The sequence below is a fragment of the Plectropomus leopardus genome, chromosome 16, assembly GCF_008729295.1.
Source record: "Plectropomus leopardus isolate mb chromosome 16, YSFRI_Pleo_2.0, whole genome shotgun sequence".
Taxonomy (NCBI): domain Eukaryota; kingdom Metazoa; phylum Chordata; class Actinopteri; order Perciformes; family Serranidae; genus Plectropomus; species Plectropomus leopardus.
Genome location: NC_056478.1, coordinates 18155298 through 18175780, shown reverse-complemented (window position 1 = coordinate 18175780; position 20483 = coordinate 18155298). Strand labels below are relative to the sequence as shown.

The window sequence follows — 20483 nt, the reverse complement described above, 5'->3', positions numbered from 1 at the left end:
AATAAATAAATAAAAATCAAGTCATTGGATAAACACATTTGAAAAGATAACATTAGATTTTTGTATGAAACTTAACCAGGCATTACCAAAAGCACAAACACAATCAAACAATTGGTCATGTACTGAGCTATACACAGACTTAATTTATTCTCGAGACATGTCTAACAACAACAGAGTAAAATTTAGTTTTCAGTTTTAGTAAAACAACATCTTTGACTGGAGATGTTGAAAGGAGCTAAAAACGAGGTAAACTTTGAACAGAACGTTGATGTTTATGTGCCGTCTGGCTGTGGAGGGTCTGTCTGAGTTTATGGACTGGAAATACTGGAGTAAAATGGACACTATTATGATTTGCAATGTGTTGGAGATACTAAAGCGAAATGGACTTTTTCCATGTAGTTCGATGATTGTATTGCATATTAAAGCGAAACAGACTGTATTATGATTTGCGATGCATTGGGAACACTGGAGTGTAACAGACTATTTCAGTTTTCTGATAATTGAATTGTCTGGAGCGTTCATATCTGCGCGTGAGTTTTATTCTTGACCTGTTGAATCTAAAAATGATATGGTCTCTAGTGTTGTGGATGTGCTTTCACTATGTTAAGTCGTTTTTGTGGATCCCAGGAAGGAACGCTACTGCAGTGCTGACATTAGTAGGGATCCTAATGAACTTAAGTAAACTAAACATGAGCTGAGTTACATAAGTTTGATAAGCTGGTGATGTATACAGTGTGAGACGAGAGATGGAGTACAGTAAGTGGTTTCACACAAACTAAATGTTGCTACAAAAAACCGACAACCTGCAACTTTCTTGACTTGCAAAATTATTTTGTAAACTGATGAACATTATATGTGTAATTCACAGAGTAATTCAAACAGGGCGAAATAAAGCTTTCACGCTGATGTATGATCAGGTGATCATTTTTTTGATAAGTTTGTTTTTCAAAATCAAATCAAATCAATAAATGATTTGATTCAAAAAATAGGGTCTGACATGATAAACAGCTGTGACTGACTCACGACTGAGTGGGGCGGGTGGATGGGCGGGACCTCAAAACCCCAGTTCCACCCTCCAATCACTTCTGCACAGACTCTGGCTCCAAATGTCTTCATCTGTCAGCTCTGATGGCTCTGATGCCAATTTTAATTAGTGGCGAAAAGTGGAATTACACTGTCCAGGTCCGTCACGTGATGCTCACGTGCACAGAAAGACTTTTCCCCATTGACTTACATTGACAAAGGGACGTCAGTAAAATAAGTTAAAATTTATTTGTGAGCAACAAAACCCCTGCTCTCTATTCAACTCAACTACTCATTTCACTATCTAGATTTAAGCCATCAAGTTCAATAACATCTGGAAAGACGAAAAGAGCCACAAGATTGAATTTTTTAGACCACCATTCAAGCTGGTGAAGTGCTAAACCTGAAGTCTTTCACTCTGCCGGCGGAAATTATCCACTCGTGCACACTCAGCCATGATTGACAGCGTTCGGCTGCCATAGGTTGCTAGTACACATGCCTTATGGGCCAGTGGATCCGCGTAATTTATAACCGGAAAAAGAGCTTTTTTTTGCCTCATGTGTCAGTGCAGCTCTCATAGGAATGAATGAGGCCCCGCCTCCATGGCTGTATCCAGACTTTCTTTAATACATCCATGATATTTTAGCTTCATTTTTGTTAAGTGGCAGGAAGGGGAGACACTTTGTCCCTCTTTGTGTAGAGTCCACAATTTAGACATATATGAACACAAAGAATGAAGCAAGATGAAATGCTGACTATTAGACCGCATAGTCAATGTGACATGTTCAGTACAAACACGCCTAAAAAGGATCAAAATGAGAAGAGGAAAAGATGTGTCATGACAATGAAACTATTCTATAAGGGGCACAAAGAGTCACTGAATGGTTCAGTCTGTCAGGCTCATATGGCCTTCATCTCAGACCCAATTTAACACCTTTTTGTCAGAAGTGTTAGATAGCACTCTCTATCCCCAAAAACACCACATGAGTGAATGTCTTTTTGGAGAATAGAGTTCATCCCTCCAGCAGTGTCCGAGACTCAGAGGACTAAAACTATTCACCGCACTAAGAAACTTTATGTTGGTATATGTTGATTTGTCGCTCATCTGTAGCTCAAATTCATTGTTTCCTTTGAAGTTAGTTTGCTGAGGCTGTGTAATCATGTTGTCATCTGCCCGCCCACCCGTGTGGCCTTTAAAACAAAAAGTCCACACAGATGGGCTTCCTTTGGACGAAATCTTATGAAACACGGTGCTGAGAGTGAATCTTTATCTGTTTAGATATGTAAACCACTGACTGAGCATTAGGAGTTGAACACTTGGCAGCAACATTATTCTGTTAACTAAACTCAAAAAACACACACAGCTTTGTGTTAATCTAAATGAGATATCTGATGCTGCAAAGTGTTGTTTCCTGATTGAGATGCATCCAGACAGCAGACTGAGATGACGTTTACGCCTCCTTCAATACAAATAAGGAACAAGTCGACAAAAAATAAACAAGGTCAACATTGTCAGGGGTAGCCATAACAATGTCCCTTTTGATAAATAGCTCAGACTTTAAGAAAGATAAATAGGAAAACAAAAAAATAAACTAAGCATGATGTTTTTCATTTTAATAAGAACACCAGCAATTAAAGCTACAAAGAAGTCTACAAGGTAAATTAATGACATTGAGGCAGTCAATCAAAGAGGTCCTTACATGTACAGGCTGAAAAAGAAGATGTGCTAAGGGTAAGAAAGCCTTGAAATGTCTGTTTTCTGTTGATATGGCTGGTGATGTGGATGAGCATTGACTGTGGAGCAGTCCAGAAAGCCCAGCTGTGGGCTAAGGGATGGCCCGGTTGGGTCTCTTTGGAGGAGGAGGGGGCATTAGCTCAGAGTCTGGGTCTGGCGGGTGTTTCCGGTTCTGGGCTTGGACTGCTTGAGCACAGCGGTCCACGTACTCTAGGAGGATTTCCTTAGTGACGGGCTCCTGGATGCTTTTACACACAGCTGGGGAGAGACATGACAAACACAGGAAGTTACTACAGAGATGGTGACAGACCCCCGGCAACATCCTGGAACACTCAGTCTTTATTTTGTTCATTTTAGCACTGGCAAAAACTACAAATTAAACAAACACATGCACAACTGACTGTTTGATAAACTCCAATCACAGCTTAGCAATTGTAATTAGGCACGGGAAATCTGTCAATGTCTGGATTTTTTGGATGTGAAAGCATGGTAAGTTCTTGACATTTAAAAGGTGGTTTCTTTTTTTAACCTTTTAAAAAACAAAGAATTGCCACCTTACATTTGTATGCCTCCGCAAACCAGTCAAATTGCAGTTACCGCACATTAACACAGCACAGCTTCAAGGTCCACAATCATGATTTGTGTCACCAATTCAGTATTTGACCAAATGTCTCCCCTTCTTTTCCTGAGTTGAAATGTTGTATGGGTTATGTATGACATCATAGCCAGAAAAGTGTTTTTGGTTTCTGCTTATCTAATCAGTTCATCTTTGAGTCCAAGTGGACGTTTGTGCCAAATTTAAAGGAATTCCCTCATGGTGTTCTTAAAGTAGCGCTTTCACAATAATGAGACAGAAGAGGACACAGTGACTTTGTTTAGACCTCTAACCACCGAAATGCAATCAATCCACCGTTTAGTCCGAGTGGATGTTCATGCCAAATCTACAGAAATTTCCTCAACAAAATCCCGAGATATTGCATTCAGAAGAATAGGTTAGATCAGATAAGTTGGACCACCATGTTTAACTCTGTCTTTATATGTTACAGATTCGACTGAAAATGACAATAGAAATGAACAAATTTGCCAAATTTACATATCTCCAGAAATTACTTTTGTTGCTAGCGCAACGTCACATTCAGTCTATAGTTCCAGCTACATCAGAGCTGGTCGTGGTCACACGAGGATCAGATCACACCTGAGCACAAATTAGCTATCTATTATCTATTAGCTACTAGCTTTTAGCTATCTAGCTGTGGCTCCTAAAATTGGCTACAAGCTAAAAGCAGGAAATGAAGGAACCACTGTTTCATTGTTTGATTCGGTTTAAACAGCTTTTGTGACATTCTACTTTGACCGGCTCTACTCACCTCTACTCTACTGTATCGACTCGCCTTTGGTATTGGCTACTTTTCTGGGGGTTGTTTTCCATGAGAAGATAGTACCTCCTCAGTGTAGCTTGTCGTCATGGCGATGCCATATAACACTGCCGTGACATCAGTTTCAACGCGACACACACATATGCAGAGGGTTCAAATTACACAGGCTTTTGGGGGAGCTCCATTTTTCGGTGCACACCACTACTAAAACATGTCACATGCACGCGGTCAATAACAGGATTACCGCGAAAAAGGTTCTATTAATACCCGCTGGTAACATTTCCTCTCTCCCTCTGGCCCTTCTGTTGGATGATGAGGAGTTCAGGTGACTACGTAAATGTAGGAATTTGAGCGCAGCACTGCTTCATGCACAGATGGCCGCAACAGGAATAAACATGGAAGTTAAATAGTGGAGACAGATGTTCAAAAATGGAATGTAAAAAAAAAAGTGGCAGGAAGGGTTCAATTTTTAGAGCTCCTCCTGAACATCTTAGGTGAGCCGAGCTCCCCTCAGCTCCCCTGTAATTTGAACTATGCATACACACAGACTCGCACTCACTGGATATGCTCGTCGGCCAGAAAGGTGAGGAACATTTGCACCTCCTCGAGCGACCACGGCGTGATCTTTCTGGATGCCATTTTGGGAAAGAAGAAAAAAATGATACGAAATTGTGGCCGCTACAATAGCCTTGATGTTTGTGAAGTTTAGAGTATTTCGTGCGTGCCGCGCATTGATGACGCAAACAGTGACGATTCCGTCAGACCAATCAGTGGTCTGCAGTGTTTCACGTCACCATTTAGTACCTCATAGTACCCGGTCGGCCTTTTTTGGAGCCCCAGGAGAGCAGGTACGAAAAAGGTAGTACCAGGTACTTTTTCCTAATGGAAAACCAAAAAAAGGCGAGTAGAGTAGAGCAGAGCCGGTACCATGTAGTGGAAAAGCGCCATAAGGTAACTAAGGTAACAGCCAATTTGAACATTTGTGAACATTCCATGATCCTAACAACACATAGATGATTGTGTACTGGTTTCTAAAGAGACCACAGTGTTGTTATCAGCATGAGTAGAAAATGCAGCGCTGTCTGTCTGGATTTTAGATAAAAGGTGCTTTTTGCCATCTGGGCTCCAAAGTTGCATGACAGCCTGAGGATCTAAAGCTCAATAATTCAGGACAATCTTTTCTATCTTCTCCTATCAATTCAATTCATTCTTTGAATGTATTTTCTCTTGCGTGTGCCTTTTGTTTTTATTGCTTCAATTTGTACTTTTATGTGCCCACTTTCACAGCAGTGTAAAGTCAGCATTTAGATAAGTGCTACACACAAATAATGTTTATTAGCGCATTAAACAACTATTTTAGCATTCTCTCTCAGTCTCTCTTTGTTTTTCATTTGTTTCTTTAAAAAACTGTTATTGCCATGCCATTTTCACATGCAGGACTATCTGATGAAAAAAGGTTGAGTTAATCACTGTTTTTCTTTCACTGAACTGTGACACTAAAATTACTTTTACACAATAAGATGGAATACAGCTCAGGTACTGCATAAGCTGAAGACCACTATCTCTGAAAATAAAAAAATGTTATCAGTATATTAAAATTATACGACTTTTAAAGAAATCCAAGTTTTATCAAAAAGTTGATAGTAGAATTATGATAAACTTGATCTAGAAAGTCTCCATAATATGCTGTCCTTTGAATACAAAATAAATTTTTTAAGTAAGATAAGATGATGATGTTACTGCAGCTCTGCTCAAAATACCATAACAGCTTTCACAACCTTTTAATGTTATCTTTAAAGAAGCTGTATACAACATCCAGAGCATATCTTTGATTCAAAGTCTGAGCTGGTATTGTCTGCACATGACTCTCAACATGGAGGTCGTTTAGCCAGCAGCTAGCAGCTAACGGTGCTAACAGCACAAACAGTGCTAAAGAAACTAACCAGGGTGGAACTGGAGGCTAGACTTTGGCACCGCCACTGTCCTGATATCATCTCTAATTTACATTTAAAACTAGACAAATTGATTTTTTTAGCACAAAGTTGTCATGGTAAACAAGTTTGTAGCCTGTTGCTTTTTTACACATCATTTGGTCTCAAGCCACCTGACAAATTCAAGTCTAATATTCACTCTTGTTTCAGCTCCATTTTGGTCTCCACCAGCTCCTGAGAGAAACATCAAGCTCTTTAGCTGCTAAATGCTCCAATGTGTTTTCCAGGTAATGGCTAACTTTAGCCCTTTCACACAGAGAGCCCACAACAGGGCATTGATGAAGACCCTTCATCATGCGGCAATTTATCTATTTCTTAGCCTTGAACGCCATAAGCCAATCACATTTTGTGCTGCTACATAATGCACTTGGACATCCTGCTCGCAGAATTCTATAGAAAAGCTTCAGAAATGTTGATTTTGGTGTGGTTTTATCCAAAGTTATAACTTCAAAAATTGTCAAACTATAGCTGTGTCCCATATGGGGTAAATGCAACACTGATACGAGGTATCCTGAGAGGCTAGAGGCTGGAGTGTATTTTATCCTGTTCCCTAAAACTCACATAAACAGAGCGAAGTGTTCAGCTGGGTGTCACTTAAAGATAAACAGTCAAGGATGTGAAATGATGTCAAAGTGAAAAGTATGTGTAACTCTATAATATGTATAATATCACCTTGCAGCAAACTTTCTAGGTCACATTAGCTTAAGTTAGCTAATAGCCGCTAACGTTATGGCCAACTTTATCTTTGTTACGTTAGCTCACCATGTCATCTGTTTAACTTAGTATTTTTGATTTTTCACGATCTGACATCAGTGTTAACTGTTGCAAAAGGCTGTAGTTAAAGCCCACCCAACTGAAAACCATTAACGTAAACTTATAAAGAAAGCAAAGGCTGGCTAACGCTAACACCACGACATAGTGAAGACCCTTTTGATGGCTTCTGTGTGAAATAAAGAACTTCTGTCCCCAAAAGTTCTGTTCAGCATCTTTGGATATGTCTGTGACACTGACAGCTGCCATTGTTAGTTTAGGCAGCTAAAAGGGGCGGGGCTTAGTGATTGTTCAATTCTTGATTTTGCAGAGAACTAATTTTTTTTTCTGTTCATAGTTAGGAGATAAACAAATCATTTTGTTCCAAATCACTGAAAAGAGCATTGTCGGCAACAAATAGAAGGGCAGACTGTCTGTGTTTGCACACACACACACGCGCACATGCACGCACGTACGCGCACACACACACACACACAGACACAGACACAGACACACAGACACAGACACAGACACACACACACACACACACACACACACACACACACACACGGTCTCCGAATACTGAACTCAAATTAAAACAGGACACCAATGTGAAATATAGATAAAAGGAGCCATTAATTGCAAGCTGTTATTCACTCACATAGAGGAGATATTAATAAATAACTGTCGGACAGAGAAGGACAAAGCCTCACCCATCGCTGTGTCGTAGGAGTTGGGGAAGCTCTTGTCCACCCTCTGCCTCATGAACACCCAGGTGTTATTGGCGAAGGTGCACTCGATGATCTTGTTGTCGTACTGTTTCAGCTCTTTAGTGGCCTGTGAAGAGAGAGATGAAAGGACACAGATGGTTTGTACTTTTACAGCACAGCACAGTGTATGCGACACCAGTGTAATTTTATTTTCTTCTGCAGCCACCACTGCCCGTGAAAATTACAAACCCTCTTATGTATTTTGAGAGACATTTTAAGAGACATGCTGCTGCACTGCTGACTGCCAACAGCTCACAATGATTGGCATGAGTAACTGCAGTTTTTTCAAACATTATACGAATATGCTGCAAATTATTATATTCACTTTGGCTGTTACTACTTACCATTGTATGCTTTTTAGTTGTACTTAAGCGGGAGAATGAAGCTTCAGGCAGCGTCGGATGGCAACGTTTAGATGCAATAAATGGAGGTCACAAAATGGAAATATAACCTTTGATGACTAGTGTTAAAAATGAAGTCAGGAAAAAACACATTTTTCAGCTCAACGCGTTGAATTATGTTGATTCGGGTGGCAACAACATTTGACTGCAGCAAATGCTTTTGCTGGTTTAACCTCTCTTAAAGGTGAGAGGGGAAAAAACAAACTCTTTAAAATTGGCAATAAAAATATTACATTCTGGAGACTACAAATGGAAGTGAAAATCCACCGCTTTCAAACCCATTAACCTTTGAGGGATAAAAAATCCTGTACAGTAGTGACTAATCTGCAGGTTTGTTATGAGCAGAATCGGGACTACAACCAGCATTTTCACTTAACTCTAAGAGACCCGCTAGGCTGGCTATGATCTCTGCCAACATTACTGTATGGCAGAGGTGGGTTGAGTGTCTGAAAATACTGCTATCATATGAAACTGGACCTAACGAATCCACTGGTACCAACCTTGTCATGCTAGCTTGTTGGCTAAATAACACTCCAAAGATAAGCTAAACTGTGGTGAGAAAAAAGTTCCAAGCAGTTTGGGACAAAAAACACACACCATATAGTAAAAATGCACACTGGGGTCCCTAAACAGTCTTGGAATTGCATAAATTGGGTATGACTGGAGAGCTGAGACTCCTCTGGATTCAATGAGCTGATTTTTATTCATGTATGATGATGTTTCCATAGTAAGCATTTTTATGCCCTGAGACCAGTTTTTAAAACAGTGTTACCTCACTGTATACAATGACCTATGGTAACCTCTAGGATAATCACAATCTTGTGAAACTTTAGAAACACAAACTATAACCTTCAAGCATTCAGAAGATGCATGGTTTTCATTTTTTAAATTTTTTTTAAAGGTTATTTTTGCTTTTACTGAAAGTACAGCTTAAAGCCTCATTTCCATCAAAAAACCCTACTCACACTGTTAACAGCTGAGTTTTGTTTTTAAGATTATTTTTTTATTAGACAGGACAAAAGATTGATAGTGTGAAAGGGGAAGAGAGAGGGGGGATGACATGCAGCAAAGGGCCACAAGCTGGAATCGAACCTGTGGCCACTGCAGCAAGGACATTGCCTTCATTTATGGGGCACCTGCTTTATCCACTAAGCCACCCGATGCCCCACAGCTGAGTTTTTAACGTAATGGGAAAGGTAACAATCAGCGTGTACACCTGGGTCAAATGACTCTGCAGTAATCACTCAGTATTGACTGAAACTCAAGATGCACTGAAGCGCCACCACTAAACACTGTCCGTGTCCACCTAAGCCGTGCTCAAGCATTGATGCAAGACTTAATTAGTAAGAGATATATAAATGGCAGTAACCACCATAAAGTTTTCACAGGCCTTCATCTACGCTGCTTTCTACTGCTGCAGAGCCGTGCACACAGCTCTGTCTTCTAGTAATGGTACAGGAGTCCATAGCCTATTTGTAACAAGTTTACCCAAGTTAAAAAAAAAACTGCATGCATGCTCTAATTTTTGGTAAAAAAGGGGTATGATTAACACAGGACATACGGCTAATCCCCTGGGTGAAAGTTTTAGGGAGTCCTGAGTCTGTCTTTTAATTGCTTGTTTACTTCTGTTTACTTTCTAAAAGGTGTGAGAATATTTAAAGATTCAAGATTTAGAAGCTAGAAGGTATTACTCATGATAAAATAATATAACATCTATATCAAATAACCTAAATCACTACGTTTGAAAAAATGAAAAACAAATCTACCTTGTACCTAAATGACAAATTTTTTGGTAGTTCTACATTAGTATCAACACACAGTGCAAGTGTCTGAAACTCATTGCAACAGTTTCCGCTCCTCCTCCTGAGCTACTCAGGATCACTGACTTGTTACATCATTCTCTGCTTTGAAAACAAATCACCTCTATGCACTGGGCACACTGAAACATCACTGAAGTATATGAAAATGGCGCACGATACTGAAGATCAAGCATGAGTCAAAGAAGACATTTGAGCATCTGTTGTTTATTTGTCGAGGGACTGAGTCTCACTGAGAGGATACTCAACACTGGGAAAATGCTAAATCCTGGAGGTGCTGGGAAGCAAAAAGTGCAGCTGAAATAAACAAAAGCAATGACTGGCTTTTGGTGATGCGAATTATTATGAAGTGCTCATTTCACCTCAATCTCGAGAGACATTTACTGTGCAGAAAGGCCGTGCGGAGACTTGAGAGACAAAGAGGCTGACCTCCAAGGTTCAGTGTGACCTTCAAGGTCAGTCAGTGACTGCCATTGCCAAAAAAGCACCGGTGTTTGGCAAGGTGCAAAGTAAAAGCTTGTGTGATCCTGAAGTGTGGGGCATCTGGGCTCCCAGTGGGGGTCGAAATCACACAGGAAGCAAAGAAATTGTGTGAGGAAGAAAGACAGAGGAGTGACATACTCGTTACTGGATTTCGGATTATGACCTTGAATCATAACTCATGCGAATGCCTAATTAGTCGTCATCATTTCAAAACTGCACATTTATCTCCACATTTTTCTTTGATCTCAGTTTGAAGACAAACAGTACATTAATAAGACTAACTGTAAATCAATCATGTCTATTTGCAGAAGAACAGACGATCTAAAGGAGCGACAGACTCACAAAGCTTTCCCTAAAGCTTGATGCAGCAAGCTGCCAGAGAACTGTGAAGGGCAGTACAGGCAGGCAGGCAGGATGCGCTGCTACAAACTGGGATCTCTTCCTGCTGGTGAAGGGTGACATGTTGGCTGCCATTTTTCATCACCACTTGGTGCTTAATCCATCCAAATCTGTCTCATTATGGCAGCACACGTGTGCCACCAGTTATCAGGGACTTTGGCAGTCGAACTCTTCAGCAGCCAGTGTTTCACTACTGCAGAGCAGAAGAGATCTGTCTTTCTGCCATTTGTGTTCCAAAACTTGTTTGCTCTGATTTATAAACTATAAACTAACAAGAAAGAAAAGCAGTAGTTGTTACTACAGAGGTTTATAGAAAACTAAATGCAATGTTCAAGGCGAGGCCCCGTTGGATCATATTAAAGTTGCTCAGTGGTGCATGATGCCAAAAAAGTTTGTTTTCCACGGCATGAAACTGTCAGGATCTCTCGCATTGTGAAGCACATTGAGCAAGTGCACTAGAGACTTACGGCAGCCGAGTGGCTGATGTCTGTCGGTGGAGCTGGTAACTGCCGGTTTAGCCTTTCACTAACTTGAATTGGGATATAAATGATTTAATCATGCAGCTTTTATAGGCTTTTGAAATGTTATCGGACCAACTCCAAATCCAAGGAGTAGTCATTTTGGAGGTGTTGTGAAGCCCAGACGAATCTATCCACTGATTTACAGACGTCTCTTTCACAATGTAAGTATATTGGGAAATGTGTTGGACCCGAAAGTTGTAATTCCTCGTTCAGCCTTTATATAAAATGGGCTTCAAAGCTTGATGCTGTTTCTAGGTGCTTGTATGTTGCACTTTTTTGTTATGTGAATTTTTGAAAATAATCTACACACCTTTTTAAGAAATGTCTGTTTTATGCCTTCAACTAGAGAGAAACCCTTGTATGTCCTTCACTTGCAATAAAAGCTTGTTAGGATGAATATGCAAGAACATAAATACAAAAAGCTGCAGTCTACAATTACTGAGTTGAACGATACTCTAGCATGAAGACCAGAAAGAGGGAAACAGCTAGCATGGCACTCTGCAAAACTACAGAAAAGTTTGCATATCAATGTTTGTTAAAGTCTTTACACAACAGAGGTGTGATGGATAAATAACAAGAAAATGTGAAAAGCTCAAAATTCACAGTAACTGAATCCATGCAAATTTACAAGTTTCAACACCTGTTGAATAAAGGTTTTGATGCAAATAGATTCCCCGGCAGTGATGCAAATTTACAACTGCCTGGATTCTATTGTCTGGGTCAAGAGCAGCTGGACCAGCTGAATGTGCCTGGAAAACCTCTACTGGGAAGCATCCATAAAGAATCCTGATCAGATGCCCGAACTACCTCAACTGGCCCCTTTCAACGCAAAGGAGCTGCAGCTCTACTGTGAGCTACGTCCAGATGTCGGAGCTCTAAGCCTGAGCCCAACCACCCTCCGGAGGACACTAATTTTGGCTGCTTGTATTCCCAATTTATTTCTTTTAGGCACTACCCAAAGCTCATGATCATAGGTGAAGGTCAGAACGTAGATGGAATGGTTAAACTCTCTTATTAACATTATATGTCTACTTTGTTTACAAACAGATAAATAAAAAACATTGCACAACGCAGGAAAACAATGTATTATGACTGTTGAACTTTCACAAAGTTCACTCTCCTCAAATTCACTCCTGGCCTGATTGATTATTTTTATTACATTATTATTGTTGTCTTTGGAGACAGTGGAGATACCTGCACTCCTCCTGCTTGCACTCGTTAGCTCCTGGGTCTTTAGCTCTATAGTTAATGTAAAGATATGAAAGTGGTATTGATCCTCTCTTCTGACTCTCAGGAATAAAGCAAATATACAGCAGAGCTATTTCCTGAAGGCACAGGCTCATGTCCTTGAAAAAGTCAATTCCTTAAATCAACACAGAGTTTAAAATTAGAAATGCGGCCAGAGACAAGAGGACTGAGAGTTTTCATCACTAGGTATCACTAAACAAATAAAGATTTAATTTATATCACGCAGTAAAGTAGAAACTAGGACCAAAGCAAACAGCTGCGGACAACTGGAGGTATATGACCTTTTACTAGTCTGCACACGGTCAACCTGCTTCTTTGTCAAATACTAGGATCTATGGAGACTTGTACTGGTACATTGTGCTACAGTTCATTACAGGAATTTTCTAGAGATGTGACATAGATGAGCAAAGATTCAAAGTTTGTAATTTCCTTCAGTAGCTGTGTTGTTTTCCCCTACATTGCTCTCTGACTGACCCTGCCTTTGTTTCATTCCAGACTTAATCAGAGCCGGCCGGCGGGTCTACGACAAGGCAGCACTCGGGTCCATTTTAATAATGAGAAACTGGATGAAAGAATATATAAGTGGGGAGAGGATATAAGATGCAAAAGCAGGAACATGAACAAACACTTCCTCAGAGGAAACAATGCGGCTGATGGACGGTGTCGAAAAACTACTGCTCAGTCTTTAATATGCTTTCAAACAGAATACATTAGACGTCTTCTGTCCATTAATATCAGTCCCTGCTAAAATATACACGACTCAGCTGAGTGACTCAGAATAATGTGTGAATTGCAAAGCAAAAATATTCCCCTCACATGTTCTATTAGTGACAATGTAATTACTGGGGCCAATTACAGCCAAATGTGGTCTTACATGGGCGACTCAGAGACTCCTGGTGAACTCATTATGTGATGTCAACCTCGTGTCTCTGGTGAGCATGTACAATATCGATAATTATGCCACGTGAGGACATCTCTGAGCAGCAAATAAAAAAAACTGGTTTCTCAAATATTTTCATTGCCAAAATTTACAAACTTTGTCATGACTTTCAAAAACCCATAATAAAATTTAAATGATCATTAATCATAATTACAATATATTACACAAACAGAATTGTATGGTAAACTTTACTCCAAACGTTAATTATTACCAAAGTGTATTGCTGCCCTGTCAAAGAAAAACAAGAAGTGATCAGTGTCAGGTAATAACATGAAAGGTTTCTTGTTATAACAAGGTATTTTTCACATTTTAACAAGATATTTTGAGAATTAAGTATTATGTCATAAAAGCTTATCACATTTTATTGCAAACTTTTCTTGTTAGAACAAAATATTATTTATCTTGTTGAAGCATTAAACATTTAAATTCGAAATATATGTGATCACATTATAACATAACAAATTTGTACGTCATAACATGAAAATATTTTCTGAAAAACATCTTGTTATAACGAGAGACTTTTCACATTATTACCTGATACTGATCTGTTTTTCTTTTGTGTGGTATGGCAGTTCTACATTTCTGTAAATTATTGACAAAGATTACTGTAACAACTAATTTTATCAAACATAAAAACATTCCATGACTTTTCCAAAACTTCCAATAATTTTAACAGTTCCCATGACTTTTCCAGGCCTGAAAAACTAGATGTTTTCCAGGTTTTCATGACCCTGGGAACCCAGAAAAAAGCTACCTTTAACTGTGGTAAATAAGCAGGCAACAGGTGTCACATTATGTAGTTTAAAAAAAAGAAAATAACTATCCAGGGAGTGTTTTACTTTCCAAACTTTTAATTGATTAGTTTGTTTTGTTGTGCAGCATGATTGGGTGTTTTCTGTGGGAAGTGCGTTCTATTACTCTGACAGTATTTCATACCTCTTAATCCCACATCTCATGTAATTTACAAAAAGCTGTGGGCAACGAAAATCTCAACAGAAAATGAAACATTATTCAAATACTTTAGTTGCAGCTCAATCATAAAGTGTTACTGTTGATTAAACAGAAACATTCTCCCTCTCACTTAATGAAGCATACAGAGTTGTACAAATTGGGGGAATCATTGATGGGGAAAAAAAGTCAAAGGCATTTCAGTACTCAGCAGGTGAAGTGCACACTGCCAAACTCTCACAGCTTCATCAAAGCGGCTGGTCTTTGACAGAGAGCTGCTCTTATCTCTGTCTCTGGTGAGTACATCTGTCAGGCTCCATTCAAATTATTTATGATAAATGAGCTGTACTCACAGGCCACATATAGGTCTGTACAGGGAGCCGACTCCATAAAGCACTGATACTAAATCTAAATGAGGAATCAATAGCCATTACTTCTGCCAGACTTTAGCAAAACCCACAGAACTCGGATAATGACACCCAGAACTGAAGAGTAGTAATAAGTGGTTATCCATAGCTTGGGCTTGATTTCTGAAGCTTCAGCGATCAGCTGTATTATTTTGACGACCTTGCACTAAACGAAGTAGTCACTGAGACCTCAAAAGGGGAGGATGATGCTCATAATTGATGCAATGAAGCAACAAGCACAAGCGATCAGACATGCTGTAAACAAGCATTTTAGCAAGATTAGCCACCAATTTATTCAGAGGTAAAACAGAAAGATAGCACACTTGGAACATTTAACGAGTTAGATGAGAATGATAAATAGGCTTGCGCTTGTACAGAGCTTTCACAATACACATTCACACACAGCAACCCATTCACACACTGGTGGCCAAGGCTGTATTGAGGTTAAAAGTACATCATTTCCCACTGAAATAAAGTGGAGCCAAAGTATAAAGCAGAATGAAAGTATCCTCAAATTTGTAGTTGTAGTTGTAGTCTGAGTCGAATTTTACCAGTGAATATAAGGGATACGCAAGCAAACAAGTGAAAGAAGGCTGCATATCTGACTGAATTTCTTGGATTAAATTTGTTTTCTTATTAGAAAAGTAATTAAAATTAGTAATTAAAATTAAATAAGATCTAAGGAAATACAAATATAATATGGAAAGGCTTCATCTCCACACATGAATACAACTGAATTTATAATACAGATCACTTTTAAAATATGTACTGCCATGTTTTTTCATAATTATACTCCAATAGTTGCTTTTTTGGAAAAGCTGCACTGATAAATCATCAAGAAAGCTCCCTTACAAAATTCATTTTAGCGATTCCCTGTAGGTACCAACAGCAGCTAAACTGGAAGAATTGAGCCAATAAAACAGGTTTTCATGAAGATTATGACATTTATGTAATTTCCAAAAAAGGTTTTTTTTTTTCCCCAGAAGCGGGATGCATTCAAATGTTCTGGAAACTAAATGTGCTCCAAATTACATCTAATCGACACATCGTCATTACTTACATGCCCTTGAGCAATGCAAAAAATATCAAAACTGCATTTTAGTGGTGTACTGCAGGCTGCAAAAAAACCCCGCAAGTCTATGTGTCCCGTTCTGGCATGAAATTACCATATTTTAGCATATTCACACTTGGACTGACTGTAAAACATATTTCATAACAAAAACAGCAACATGAAAGCCAACAGAAGATGACCCCCAAGGCTGCAGCTCTGTCTCCCTGAGAGGAGCTTAGAGACGGAGCAGCGAACAGAGACTCTACCTTCTTCAGTCACAGAGCCCACGGCTGATACATGGGAATCTGGCACAACAGTGACAATACCAGAGGGGGAAGAAACACACATTTTCTGTGTTTCTGAAGCATAACTGTGACTACTGGAAGGCCTGCACATACACGAGAGTCATTTAGTCAAAGTGGCAAATTTCCATATCGTGTGAGAGCACCATAGAAATTTACATCAGAATTTAAATAACACAACAAATGTAATAGCCCTGTCATGTTGCTCTTTAACTTCCATAATGGAAATGAGAGGCTTGTTACTGTGGAGAGCACTTGGCTGAGGCTGTGTCACTGCATGTCAAAGGTCTGGTGATGTGTGATTCCCTGTGTGCAAACAGTGAATTCACATAGATAACATGCAACGGGGAAATCCTTAAAGAAGTACTTCACTGCTGGAAAGATGGTCTTTTTTTTGTAACACTGGGCTGTCTGTGCAGTAGGAAGATGTGAATACTGGTGCTATAACACAGAGAAAACAAGAAAGCAACTTCAGAGAAAAAGGGCTGTAGCATTTGCTTTTGCTCAAGTGATGGAAAACCTAAAACTAGCTACCAGAATGCAATGCACCGCAACGGAACAATAAATGCTCCAGCTGGTAAATGACGTAATGTGAACCTGTCCATTTGACACAATGGCAGCCAGCTGGTAATAGGTATGGGCGGGAAAAAAATGATACCGCAATATTTTTGTGTAGCAAGATGGTGCCAATTATTGATTTTTTAAATCATATAGATTGTTAATATCACAGACACAAATTTAAGTTTTGGTAGCCAACTAGAATACTTTAATTTTCATTTGGGGACATAATTTGCAGTTGAATAATGGTAATAATCACAAAATATTCTCAGCACACTGCAACACATTTTAAATTGTAATAATATTGTATTGTGACTTATGTGTCAAGATAATATTGTATCGTCAGGCCTCTGGTGATTTTCAGCACTCTGCTGGTAACAAATGATATAATATTACAGTTAAACTGTGAGCTAAAACGTGTTTCTGAAAATATTTTAGGGAAAAAGTATGCAAATCAGTAACAGTCTTTTACTATTTGATCTCACTTTTTTCTGCCTTTCATTCACTCTGCAGCAAACATGATGGCACCCACTACCTGCACACTAAAATATGTTTCTGAAAACATTTTAGGTGAGATAAAATAGGCAATACACTAACAGAATCTTGGTGTATATTTGATCAGCACTGCCTTGTTTTACCGTTTGAACAGAGTTTTGTCAGACAAAGATAAAAGTGTCGGGTTTGTCTCTTGAGCCACGTCAATACTCTTTTTGTCCATGGTGGCAGCATGAGTAGCGGGCAACAGTAAAAATGCAGCAGCCTGTGTATCAAGCAACAGCCTAAGAGACAGCAAAACTGTGATGGACAATATGTTTGTTGGAGTTTTGCTGAGAGCGAAGCAGGAAGATCTAGGTACTGATCAGATGGAGGGAACTTTACCACAGTTCACTTACACGACCAACATTATGACATAAAGCTGATTAGAAATCAGCAAATTATCCCTTTAACATCAATCTTTGGATGTTAAGCGCAGCAGAAAAATGTCTCTGTGTCACCCGCAGTAGAGCATTTTTACTGGTTTACCTAAAAAGTAAAACTACACAATGCTGTAGCCAGAGCCTTTACTACAACAAGAGAACTGGTCACATTACCCCACTGCTTAAGATACTGCACTGGCTACCTGTATCTTTTAGAACTGACATTAAAGTTGTTTTTATTTGCTTATAAAACTTTAAATGACCCTGTTTCTTCATATATCAGAGATTTTCTTTGATTTACTGTCCTGGCCAGATTGCTAAGGTCCCCAATCGCTTTTCTTTTAAGTGTTCCTCCTATGTCCCATAAAAGTATCGGTGAAAGTGTTTTCTGTTTTAATGCCCCTCAACTGTGGAGCTTACTGCATCTGGATATTCCCATAACAACCTGAAAACATAATGCCACAGGCAGCGGCTATTGCCACCGTGTAGGCACAACAATAGATGTTACCGGTTATTTTGAAATTTTACGATGCAACATCAAAAAAAAATCATAAAACCCCACTTGTTAAGACTTTTTGATACCAATTAAGGAATTATTTTTAGATTAATGAATCCTCCAATTCCCTGACGATGATGAGTTGATGAGAAAATAAGGAATAAGAATGATAATAAATGCGTAGTTTAAATGTTGGTCTGAAACCCTCCATCTGTGCACTTTTCATCGCTCGCTCGTTTACACTGTCATCCAGTGTAAACAGGCTGCTGTATCTATCCACCTTCAGTAAACAGCAGCTGGCTTTGCATCCATTTGAAAGTGGAGGGAAGTGTTGAGTGTCACTGACCGCAGCCCAACACAGAACATAAAAAAACAAACACAGCAGAAATGACTGAAATACATTTTGGCATGATAAAACGTGTGGTGAGTATGTTGTTGCACTGCACATGTTCATTATCCTGAATGTATCAAGCCAACAGGGAACTATGCAGAGAAGTTTGCATTTACATGAAATTAAAACAAGAGCACATCAAAAAACATTACCTAAAATTTGAAAACATTTATGTAAAAAAACTTTGAAATCAGTAACATAGCTCTACACCAAATATGAGCCTGTTTTGAATAAAAGAACGTCAATGATCAGGTACAATTCTTCATGTCACAAAGTAAGAGATGAAGAAACAAACCTGATGCGTTTCTTTTGTTCTTGGCAGTGTGAAGTCAGCTACATACCTTAAACAAAACTAAAATCTTGCGCCATGTTAAAGAGAAGCTGGCAGAGCAAAGGGGGCTTCGGCTTCTTGGCACCAGGATGAATTCAACAAAGCAACACATTTATTTTCTCACCTTCATCTTTGCAAAGGGCCTGTCATAGTTGCCGACGTAGAGCAAGCCGACAGTCTGTGGAAGCAGCCTAGAAAGACAAAAAGATCATGGTTAACACCCTCGACACTCAAGAGTCTGAGTGGCAACGACGGTGCAAAGAAAAATCACTACAGCACTTCCACTTTCCAGCTAGTAACAGAACGGCAGGGATGTGAGATTACACCTCTCTGATCCCTTCTGTCTCCCTGCACAGCTTCACGTTTCTAAACTTACAGAGAAAGCTACAGTATGGGCACGTTCAGAGTCCAAGGCGAAAATAAATCTGTGGAACATTTATAGATATTGAACACAAGGTCATTATACAGAGCTGTGTCACCGTCTGTGAGCTCAGTGTGAGCCCTCAGCATGGCTAACTCAAACTATATTGGGGTTTATGTCTCAGCACCGTGAACATGTGTCTGTGCAGAATTTGTGTCTCATCCCAGAGATCACGCCCAGCAGATGTCTTAATCACACAGTGCTCCTTACCTCCCTCCACCAAAAACACCTCCTCTGTGCCTGTTGTTATTTCCAGACACTACGTCGGCCGTTGAGAACTGAGTGTACCAGCGCTGCTTTCATATTAGTTAACCATTTTTAGAACGGAAATAAGGGCTATTGAGCTAAACTGACAGCTAAACAACAGTGTGGCTACATCGTCTGAAGCACCTCATTCAGAGATATAAACTGGAGCTGAAATCAGAGACCATCTCTCATCCACCACAGCCCCCCTCCTGCGTAATGATAGCTAACACAAGCAGGAAGGAAGCAGCAGTAGACATTAAGAGAGCCAAATAGCCATGCAGTGCTGGACAGTGTCATGTGCCGTGACCTAGATGTTAATCATGTAAATCAACATCTTTAAAATCCAACTGCTGGCATGTATGTAACATTCTAGCTGTGTACACTGTTCTTGTTTTTGCTCATATTTTGCATAGGTTTAATTTAAAGATGTTTTTATTGCACACAAAAGACACATTTTAGAATGGCCTCTTATTGCAACCAGCCCAAGGCACATCTGTGTAGCAATCAAGTTGTTTAATCAGCATCACATCATGTGGATGTGGATTATCTTGGAAAAGCAGAAATGCTCACAAACAGATTTTCACACTTTTTTGACCGAAAGTTGAGTGAAATAAGTATTTTGTGTGCATTAAAAACAAGTCAAAAATACTTACTAAAATCAAAGCAGCAAAAGCTTTTAATTTTTTGTTTAGTTTATGTTATAATGTTGCTGAATAAACACAAGAAGACTGTAGCTTGGTACTTGGCCCACTACCTTTTGCTGGCCATGTCAAGTAATTAGTCTGTTCACAAAGGATGTGCTGATCTGCAGTGATAGTTGTTGTGATGTTTTCTACTTCATTACTTTGCGTTACAAAATACTTATGAAGTCCATATTTACAAGGTAAAGCAATTCTTACCTGATTGTCCGATTGGGAATCAAATTACAGGAAAAAAACTGCATGGGACTAGCATAAAGTGG

General features: G+C 39.3%; 1 protein-coding gene across 1 annotated transcript in view; it reads right to left on the bottom strand.

Annotated features, from left to right (window-relative positions):
- Window positions 1-2622: 2622 nt before the first annotated feature.
- The window catches only part of rngtt (RNA guanylyltransferase and 5'-phosphatase), a 119340-nt gene continuing 101479 nt past the window's right edge, over window positions 2623-20483 (bottom strand). Inside the window, exons 14-16 of the mRNA XM_042503191.1 lie at window positions 18980-19046; window positions 7589-7712; window positions 2623-3016 (exon numbers count right to left, since the gene is read on the bottom strand). Coding sequence (XP_042359125.1) covers window positions 2850-3016; window positions 7589-7712; window positions 18980-19046 — 358 coding nt within the window. The 3' untranslated portion in view covers window positions 2623-2849. The remainder of the gene's footprint in view (window positions 3017-7588; window positions 7713-18979; window positions 19047-20483) is intronic.